The sequence below is a fragment of the Brugia malayi genome (assembly GCF_000002995.4).
Source record: "Brugia malayi strain FR3 genome assembly, contig: Bm_v4_Chr3_scaffold_001, whole genome shotgun sequence".
In the NCBI taxonomy this organism is placed as follows: domain Eukaryota; kingdom Metazoa; phylum Nematoda; class Chromadorea; order Rhabditida; family Onchocercidae; genus Brugia; species Brugia malayi.
In genome coordinates, this window is record NW_025062477.1 from 1,325,813 (window position 1) to 1,337,486 (window position 11,674).

The 11,674-nt window shown below is 23.0% G+C and overlaps 1 protein-coding gene across 1 annotated transcript; it reads left to right on the top strand.

Annotated features, from left to right (window-relative positions):
* Nucleotides 1–852: 852 nt before the first annotated feature.
* On the top strand, nt 853–2,126 carry Bm8081 (Uncharacterized protein; the record flags this gene model as incomplete). The annotated part of the gene is made up of 2 exons (XM_043079645.1): nt 853–1,504; nt 2,116–2,126. 2 exons carry the CDS (start codon nt 853–855, stop codon nt 2,124–2,126), a joined length of 663 nt encoding a protein of 220 aa, XP_042935579.1.
* Nucleotides 2,127–11,674: the final 9,548 nt, after the last annotated feature.

Below are 11,674 nucleotides of genomic sequence, written 5' to 3' on the forward strand. Positions count from 1 at the left end.
TAAGATGTAATTATTGTACAACAAACAGCTATTTTAATTATAAGCTCATTCTATTATCCAATTATGCTAACAGTCATTTTCCCTCACCTTAATTAAATCGTCTTCTTTTTCATTAATTTCAAGTTATAAGATATTTAAGCCTTATTGTTCTTTCCCAAATTTAACAGTAATATTTATGATCATGAAAATAATTTTGTAAAAGAAGATTAGAGTATTGATTGTTTCATTTTTTTTAATTCAATTAAAGTTTTCTTAATTGAAAAGAATAATTTTTTTAAAAAAAAACATTCTTATATCTATCATTCTTTTAATTTTTCATTTTACAATTAATACTGCTAGTACAAAGTTAAATATATTGCACTTTTAATTTCTTTTTTTTTTTTTTTTTTGGGGGGGGGGGAGAAATCAATACATATAAATATTTATTTCAATGCTAAATGAATGTTCAAGAAAATTAGAAATTCTACTGTTGCAGGGCAATCAGTACAAAAGATATCAAGTTCACATATTAGTGACCAGTAGTGACCAGCACTCGAGTTCTAATATTAGTGAAAAGGAAATTAGCAATAATCATTGATCATATTGAAAAATTGTTGAAATGACTAAAATTCTTTGTCACTCTAATATTAAAGATTTTGTAATGGGACGAATATGTTTGTAATTAATGAATTTTCAATGCTATTTTACTTATTTCTTTTTCAATTCTTATTTTGCTCAAATTCTGTTCAAGAAAATTTAATCCTGAAATCTCAACATAACATACGACATTTACGACACATTCAAAGTCATCGTTTCATTCAGAGAATTCAACAGGAACGGAATGTAATTACTGATATTTCATCAAAGCATCCAATGCATATCCTTTTTCCGGTTCCTATTAAACGTGGTGAGCTTACAAAGAATCCGTTTGGTATTACGATGGATTTAGTGCGACCAGTTGTGGACATAGCTCTGGAAAAAGTATACCACAACAAATTGGTACCAAAAGGTTCCTTACGGTTGCATTTCAAGGATACTCGCTTATCAGATGCAGACGGTCCTAATGTTGCAATCAGTCAATTGGTGACAGCTAAACTAGACTGTATTATTGGATATGCTTTTGTTAATGCCTTAAAATCGGTAGCCCGAATGTCACCGTATTGGAAAAGTGCTACAAATAATGGTATTCCGGTAATTACAACAGTTGGCCTAACAAGCAACTTGGATAACAAACAAGAATATAAATTGTTAACTCGTATTATTAGTCCATATAAAATACTTACTAAAGCAATTCGCATGATTTTTGATCGGATGAATTGGCTTACAGTTGCATATATTTTTCGTGAACAGCGATACGGTAGTTCTAAAATCAGTAATATACCGTATGGTGAATGCTACCTGCAAATAGCATCGCTTCAGGTACGGTACTATCAAATGGATCATAATTATTTTATGTTCAATGAATTAAAATTCAATCATATGCAAATGTTCGACATTTTAATGGAAGCAAGCAAATTAGCTAACGGTTTGTCGTTTTTTTTTTTTTTTTTTAAATATTACAATGATAATTGTTATCAGTAATAATTATTGGTGTCTTTTACAATCATATTTTAATTAACTTTCATTTTATATTAATTAACATTAATAACATTTATTACTACTACATAACTGTTGAAAGTTAAAGAATTATATAACAAAACTTTTTTAAATCTGATTGTTAATTAATAATAAAAAAATAATGAAAAAAATCAAAAAAAAAAAAAAAAAAAAAAGAAAAACTTTTCTTTTTACATGTAAAAAAGAAATTTTTACTGATTGCTTAACGACAAAATGTAATATAATTTTGAGTTCAAATAGCTCAATAAATTGACATCAAATTTAGTGCTTAATTAATTACTGAAAATTGTTAAATTGATTTATTTCAACTAAAACATTTCAAATCAATGCTATTATGTCAGTAATTTATAAATTTACATTATTATGCCAATAATTTATGAATTTACATTTTATTGGCTAGCAACTGTTTCTCAAAGAATTTGTTAAATTGTGATCAATAACGGTTAGCAACAATTGATTATTTCATTTTAACTAAAAATTGTTCATACTTGTAATTCTTAGCATTTATAACATTTATAGCTGTGGTATGAATAACTTTTGCAATTTATTTATATTTACTTTTTAACTTCTTTATTATTAAATTATATTTACTCATTAATATCACATTATAATTACCTATTACTTATTATATCGTCAACTTTTTGTCATATACTATACTTTTGAATGAAAAGTACTTGTCGATCATAAAATTTGTAGACTAAAACTCAATTAAAAATAAAAAGTTTATAATTTTTTACCATGCATTAAAATTAATTCTATTTCATTTTGATTAAAATTTAAAAAAAAAAAATCAATGATTCATAACAAAAGCTACTAACTGAGAAATAAATAGTCTAAAAAAAAAACAATAATAATAAGTAACCTTTTTTAGAAATAATTCAAAGAAATTAAATCTTTGATGCTTTACATATTATCTTCAAATGAGCATAAAAGAGAATTGAAATGCAGTGAGAAGAATTAATTAATTATAATAAACCATAATTTAAATTTCATATGAAAAAATAATCATCAAAATATCGATTGGAAAATTCATGTTTCATTACCAACTATTCTTAAAATATTCTTAAAACTAATTTTTTCCTACTATAATTTAATTTTTCCTTTTAAATTTAAATTGTTAAAAAATTCACATTATTTTTATTCATATTCCTATTTCTGTGGAATTATTTCTAAAATTGGTTTTTTTTTCTTCTTCCTCTTACTCATAAGATTATAGCTAATCATAAGTTTTAAAATATCTTTGCACTTTTATTTCAATCTAGAAATTTTCTAAAAAAAAAAAAAAAAAAAAAACTCTATCAGATTGTCTCATATTATTTTATATTTTAATCTCAGTACTAAACAATTTAAAAATATTTCAAGTGAAATATAAGCAAATAGCAAAAAAAAAAAGAGAGAGAGAGAGAAAAATGATGTAAAAGAATATTGAACGAAGAATTAGAAGTACTTTTGTAATAAATAAATAAATAGAAGTAGTATTATTAAAATATATTCTCTCTTTTTTTTTTCATTTTCTTTTTTTTTTTTAAATCTATCGATCTACTTCTTACTTCTTACTTCGTTAACTTTAATTACCATATTTGAATTAATAATAATAATAATCATTTAATTAAATTATTTTGAGATAAAATTGTACTTTTCATAGGTGTAAATTTTATTTTAAAGTTTTATAAAAAATCTTTCATACATATATATATATATATGCAATAGCAGGCATCAATCGATGAAATGAAAAAAAAAATTTTTCTTTTTTTTTTTTTTTCGTTGCTTTCTTTTCAAATTCATTTTAACTAAAATATTTGATTTCCATTTGTATTGTTTGAAAAAAAATTTTTTTTTTTTAAAAAAAAAAAAAAAAGAAACTAAATGAATTATTCTATGTTTAAATTTTGAAATATTTTGTTCATTCAACTTTTTTTCACAAAATTCATTCTTATGTCAATTTTTTGAAGAAATACGCAAACCGTAATGGTATATAAAGCAAAAAGACTTGTTTTAATAACTTGTAATTTCAACATAAATAATCACTTTAAAAAAAAAAGATACAAGAGAGAGAGAGAGAGAGAGAGAGAGAGAGAGAGAGAGGGAGGGAGAGAGAGAAAATGTTTGTATACTTACTGATTTTGTTGATTGCTATTTTGCAAAAGTGCAAAATCTTTATTTTGTCAAAAAAAAAAAGGAAGAAAAAGGCAAAAAAAACTTCAGAAAATGTTTTTGTATATAAAATATATATGTATGTATGCTATTTATTTGCATTTTTTTTTTTTTTTTTCAAAATATTTTAATTGCTTAAATTTTTTTTTTTTTCATTTTTATTTCAGAACTGATAAACAATTAATTCTTAATCAAATTTCATTTTATTCAAATTTAAATTTTTAGGAATTTTTTTAATTTCTTTTTTTTTTTTTTACATTTGTTATTAATGATTTTGTAACATCTATCTTAGTCAAATCATTTTTTTCTTTTTTTGAAAATGTTACAGCGAGAATAATTGCTTTATTATTTTTTTTTTATAAGCAATTAATTAATAATTTTACTGCTAGTGGAAAAATTATAAAATACAACTAAATTTGTGATTATTAATATTTGGCACATTTTTTTTTTTCTTATTTTTAAAAAAACACTTTTTTAGCATTATTTGTTATATTTTAATTTATGGAATTTTTCAAGAATTTTTCCTTTTTTTTTAAAAAAACTTTTACAAATAAACTATAGATTTAATCCATTTTTAATTTTTAATGTTGAAAAATTGTTAATAGTAAAAGAATAAATAAAAAAAAAATTTTTATCTTTCCTTTTACAGCGATTATTTCAATTTTGTTTATCTTTTCCTCTCTCTCTCTCTCTCTCTCTTTTTTTTTTTGCAAAATTGCTTATTTTCATTGTTTTCTCAATCAACAGACATTGCAAAAAAAAAAAAAAAAAATTCAATTTCATCAAAAAAGAATAAACAATTGAAATGAGATAATATTTTGGCAAAGAAAATATTATCTTTTTCAATCTTCTCATTTCATTTTTCTTCCTTTTTGCAAAAATAATTTTCAAGGAATGATAGATAATAAAAAGAAAAGGTGGAAGAGAAAGGGTGAATAAGAGAGAGAGAGAGGGAGAGAGAGAGAGAAAGAGGGAGAGAGAAAGTTATTGAATAAGATTTAAATAAAATTAGCATATTCTACCTTTTCCTCTTTTATGCTTCTTCAACATGACAATACAATATAACAAACAATCTAACAAGCATATTTTACTATCATAAATTTTTTTTTTTTTCATTTTAGCACTAAATAATTTCAAATTAACTTTTCATTTTGCTTTGAGAAAAAAAAAAAAAAAAGGCAAATAATTTTTTTTTTCCAGATAGAAGAAATTAGGATGAAATGCAACCATATATATGTGTTTGGTATAAATTTTTTAAATTGAAAAAAAATTTGATAAATTTGTAAACATAACTTTTTACCTAGTCTACTTCTAGTATCATTTTGTTCAGCTTAGCTAGCTAACTAACTCTATTTTATGATAAATAGATGAATAGATAGTTTTAGAGTTTAAAGCTAAAGCTTTACTCTCTTCTCCTGTCTATCTTTCAAACATTGAAATTTTTATTTCAATTTTAAATTGCTTTTCTCTCTCTCCCTCTCTCTCTCTCTCTCTCGTGTACTTTATTATAATAGCGCAAATAATACTCTCATCAAGAACACTCAGTCACAATCAATGTGCTTGCATAATTGACATTAAAAATGAAATGATAAAAAGATAACATCACATCTCATCTCATCTTTCTTTCTTTCTCTCTCTCTTTCTTTCTTTCTTTCTATTCCATTTCATATGATTTTCATTTTATAAAAAAAAAAAAAAACTAAAAAAAATACTAAAAAAAGACTAAAAAAGAAAACAGAAATTCATTTCTTTCATGATAAGCTGTAATTTGATTCTTTCTTTTTTTCTTTCTCTCTCTCTCCCTCTCCCTCTCTCTCGCTCTCATTCTTTTATTAAGAAGTACATCGAATCTGCTTAATATTAAATGTTTCAAGATAGCTTAAATTTTTCAATTCTTTTATTTACTTCCTAAAATTACTCATAATGTACTTCTATCAATTGTATTCCTTTTTTTTTTTTTTTGTTTTTTCACTGTAATATTCATTTATTACCAATTTTCCAATCAGTAAACTTTAAAAAAATACTTTTTTTTTTCTCTCTCTCTCTCTCTCCCTCTTGTTTTTGATTTAATATTCGAATAAATTTTTCTTTCACAATTTCTATTATCAATTTCATATTATTATAATTCATTTGACTAAATATTAGAACACACTAATATTACAATAATTAAATTATAAAGCTATAATCAAAATTTAATCATATGACAAGCTAATTTAAGTACATTGTTAAAAATATTTTTAACAAAGTAATATTTTATTACAATTTCTTATTTGTTCAAAATTTTAACAATGTTATTCTAAAATTAATAATGTCAAATATGCTAACGAAAAAAAAAAAAGGGAAAAAGAAACGATTAAGTTGCATAAAATTTTAGTTTAAAATTAAATTTATAACTAAAAACAAAAAATGACTTATTTTTTACAAAAAAAAAAAAAAAAAAAAAAAGAAAAAGAGGAAAGTTTAAAAATCTCTCGGAAATCGTTGAAGAGAAAATATATTTTCCTGTTCAAAATTAAATATTTAAAAAAATATTAGCAAAATTTTTAATGCATAACTTTTCAAAGTTTTCAAATTAATAAACAAATTTGTTTTTTTTTTTTGGGAATATCTATAGTATTCTCTTTTCTCATAATATTACTACTACTTTAATTTACTTATAAATTAATTCCATTTTATCTAAAATTATTTTCCACAAAATAATTTTTCATATTTTCAAAAAAAATAAAAATAAAAAAAAAATAAAAAATGCAGTAGAAGATATTATTGTTCGAATTTTTATATATAATATCACAAATGAATATTTGATTATTTCCTAATATCTTTTTTGTCTACATTTAATTTCACTTAAATTTATCCAACATTTTTTCAACTATTACTTTATTCGTTATTTTAGCATCCAAAAATTAATTCATACATTTATTTATTCATTCATGCAAAAATTGGAAAAGCATTTCGAAAAAAAAAATGAAAAATGAAATTTACGCTGTATTTAGCATCTTATATTGTACTTTTCCGTACATCATGCAAAATACTGGAAAAAAGTTTTTTTTTTTTTTTCGAGAAAAAATGCTATTATATTCTTCTGTGTTATTTAAATTTAACCATTATCTCAATACATTTTCCCTAGGGGAAGTTTGGTTGATTTACCCTTTTTTTTTTTTTTTTTTTCCTTAAAAGATAGAAAAAAAAAAGAATAAATGAAAGTGAAAGGAAGAAAATAATGGGTATCAAAAAATTTTTCTTACCCTAAGTAGAGAATATTATTAAATGATTCATTCGTATACACTTGAATCTTCCTAGTTTTTAAATTATCATTTGCAACTTTTTTTTTTTCTCTCTCCTCATTTCAACATCACTAAATTTCAATAAAAAATTTTTATTTATAATATCATTAAAAATTTCTTATGAAGCAATTTATCGTTTTTTTTTTTCTCGCTTATATTTAATAAATTTAAAAATTGAAATTTCGAATATAACATACAGATTATGAAATAAATAATAGTAGCATTAGAACCAGAATAAAAGTATTCCGGTATTGAACCGGAATTGAATAACATCAACAAACTGACAGATTCTAAAAGTAGAACGTTTAGTGATAAAAAATGAACTCGGCTAGTAATAGTAATAGTAGTAGTAGTAGTAGTAGCAATACTAACATTAGAACCGGATAAAAAACATTCCGGTTCAATCTACATAACACTGAAATTAAAACATCTAATAATCTATATTATAGATTAAAAAATAGTTTATTAAACATGCATGCAAGTCGTTGCATGCAAGTCGTGCATGCAAATCATTTTTTCATCCAATAATATAATCAGAATGTAATTTTTAAGTAATTCTATGGCTATTTACCATATGCTAATTATCTCGAACGACTAATTTTGCACTAAGTAAAAAAAAAAAAATTTACCAAAGATCTAAGAATGCATACTTCCTAAGCAAATTCATTATTCTCTCAAAGATTACAAATAGTAAATGTCAGAAAGTCTATCTCATAAAATGAATTTCTAAAATAATTTATGATCAGTTGTTGTTGTTAAAGTTGTCTTGAAAACAATTTTATTCAAGTAATGGGAATTTTTTTCTTTTTTCAGAGTTATAAACTTATTTTAATTTAATATTTATCATTTAATACCGTAGCTTATATTGTTGCTTTTTCTTTTTTCGTAAGATATTAATTAGGTAATTAATGTTATTAAAATGTTATTAGGTAATTAATGATTTTATTAATTAGGTAATTAATGTTATTAAAATGTTATTAGGTAATTAATGATTTTATTAATTAGGTAATTAATGTTATTAAAATGTTATTAGATAATTAATGATTTTATTAATTAGGTAATTAATGTTATTAAAACGTTATTAGGTAATTAATAATTTTATTAAGATTAAATGATAATCTTATTAAATTAAATTAAATTTATCATTTAGTATGGTAAAATAATTCTGATAGCATAGCTAAAAAAAAAAAAAAAAAAAACCAATAGTTTTCTTATTTGATTAGCAAATTTATCATTTATTTTTGTATATGACAGATATGATAATTATTTATTGTTTTTATAATTAAATGAATAGTCTTAAAATTTATGATCGAGAAATTTCTATGCAATTATCACACGAATATAAATAAATTCGGCTTAAATGAATAATAAATTCGCTATGTCTTCTTCATTCCATCTTTCTTTTTCTTCTTTTTCCTTTTTAAATTTTTAATTTTTATCTCTTTTTTTTCTACAAAAAAAAAAAAAAAAAAAATGATGACATTTTCTTTTTTCTTTTTTTTGATAGTAATAAATTTTTATTAGTTATGATAGAAATATAATTAAAATGCAAAAGTATGAAGAATAGAAAAAACAGAACAGATTTCCTTTTTTTTTTTTTCCTTTCATTTTGGTTAAAATTTAAAATAAATTCCTCGTTTTGAAGAGAAAAAAAAAAAAAAAAAAGAAAAGTAAGATTGATTTGTATCACGAATAACTCAAATGTCCAACAAAACTATCATATTTATTCTTCAAAAAATTTTTGTTTTTTTTTTTTTTCTTTTTGTTTTTTTTTTTTTTGAAAAAGTGACCTTCTAAAGTGACGTCAACAAATTTGCTATTTGTACTTGTTACTTCCGAAATGCTATTTCATTTTTTATCTTTTCGTTTTCGTTTTTTTTTTTTCTTTCTTTCTTTTTTGTGTATACCTTTTCGATGGCAAAAAAAAAAAAAAAAAATTGCAAAAGTTTTTTTTTTTTTTTTTTTTTTTTTTGCACATAAACAAAAATATATTTATATATATAAATATATTTTGCTGTTTCAGGGAGGAGAAATTTTCAATAGATTGAATTGAACATCGTTTTTTCATTTCGTTTCTTAGTTATTCAACTACTTCAGAGCTTCCTTTTCATCATCTTCATCTCTCTCTCTCTCTCTCTCTCTCCTTTTTTTTATTTTTTTAATTTTTAAATTTTCTTTTTTTTTTTTTTTCATTTCAACATGAATTAATTGTTAATGAAATTTATTGTTTTTATCGTTGTAAAAATCATTTATTATTTCAATCTTACCTTTCTTATTACTATCGTTTGTAATTATTTATCATATTTTTATTATCATTTATTATTTTGTAATTGTTTGTAATTATTATTTATAACTTTAATTATTAATTTAAAAAAAAAATTATTATCAAATTAACAAATTAATTAATCGTTGTAATTTTTTTTTAAAGAATTATTTCTGTTATTTTATTAATTATTTATTATTACTATATAATTATAATAATAATTGTTATTACTATTATTAGTAGTATTTTAGTGTTATTATTTATTGTTATTATCGTTATTCATTATTATTATTATTATTATTGTTATAATATTCATGAATACTTTGGCTTACATAAGCTATTCTTTTCATTCATTTCATTCGTCTTTTACCACAAATATTAACATAATTGTTATCACTAAAATACTATCAATTATCATTAAATAATATCATCCCATTTTTTTGTAAACAAAATTATTTACTTCTCTAAAAATCATTTCAGATATTCGTATTCTATTTTTCAGTACATATTTTTATATTAAAAAAAAAAAAAAAGGACAAAAAAAGATAAAAGAGATCAAATATTTTATCACAAATTATCTGAACTCCTTTAGGAATTTTCTTTTAGCATTAGTAATAAAAATAACTGATAAATATTTAACGTATCATTATACTGAATTAATTGTTATTTACTATGAATGATTGAAAGAGTAACGAACACGTACGTGAAATTGTAATTAATAGTCTCTTACAATTTCTATCTTTCAGTATCTTTAACAAGTTTTTAGAAGCCATTCTCCTCTTTACTTCATTTCACGTACACTTTGACAACTTTCTAGTTTTTTTTTTTTTAGATATCACTGATAAAATGATAAACTTTTTTTTTTTAAATATCAATGATAAAATGACCAAAATGTTGGATAGATGAATATAACAATTTAATTTAAATAAATAATTTGTAGTATTATTTACACATATAACAAATAGCTACAGTTTTTGATTTTTCTTTGCATTCCCATCAATTCATTCCTTATCACAAATTGTTGTATGTAATATATTTATTGTGTGAGATATTATTTTGACGCTAACACGTGACGTAATCCATCGAGAATTCTTAGATTATGATAATTGATAAGGTTTCTCTTTCTTCTTCTTTTTTTGTTTGTTTGTTCAAATCGAATGGAAAGAATGAAAATGATGTGAGATAATGATTATCATAAGCTACCTGATAAATATTCCCAATTATCAATTTCTATAATCTGTGATGCTTTTGTTGAGAATTTGAAATGTTAATCTAAAATGATAAAAAGAAGAAAAGAAATGTATATATTATTATTATTACTATTGTTATTATTATTATTACTAATATTATTATTATTAATGCTATTATTATCATTATCATTATTATCAATGCTATTATTATTATTATTATTGTGCTGCCTGAAGTGTCAAAGCTTATTCCTTTTCTCTTTCCGTCTAACAGGATCCGTAATTTGGATTTAAATACAAAGTATGCTATGCTGTGAGGAATTGACTAAAGAGACAGCTGTAGGTGTGTGTGTGTGTGTGTGTGTATCTGTGTATATATGTGTATGTATGTGTGTGTATGTGTATGTATGTATGTGTGTGTGTGACGTTTTTCTTCGCTTTAATAATAAAGCGGACGACAACTTTATCCGCCCCACTTTCGATTCAGTATCTCTCATAGACGGATGGACGGATACTAAATTGAACACCATCATATTTCATTCCTTCCTTTATCGCTTCTTTCCTCACCAATTCCTATTTTATCATTATATAAAGCAAAGAGTTACGTGTAAAATACACGTAACATACGTAAGTAATAATTATTCTTCACGTATTTAAGTAAATTAATAAGCATTCAATATCATCATTGTTCTTATCAACAAATATACGTTTACTTGCAAACTTTTATTATGACAAATGCATAGTTCATGTCGGACATACACACACACACACACACACACACATACACTATGTACTAGTGACGACAGACACACATACGCACACACATATATACTGACAGACACTCACATACATGGATGTAAACATAGTGAAAACAATGGCATGAGTAGCAGACTGGGCGCACGCTGTCGATACACATACAGCGCTTCTGCTGTTTGTGTTGTCGTTGATAAGTGTGTATGCGTGTGAGTGAAATAGCCTATATGTATGTTACGTAGGTGAGAAAGACAAGCTATATACGTGGGTGGATGTGGCGGTATTGGCAAAGTATTGGCGTTTTTGTGTTTCTCTCCTTGTCACCACATTTTGTGTCACTCCTTGTTGTTATCACTGAATGATAATGGTCGCTATAGGTACAATGATTATCAAAAGTTACACTACGCGATGAATTCATCCGTGAAAGTAGTATTTAA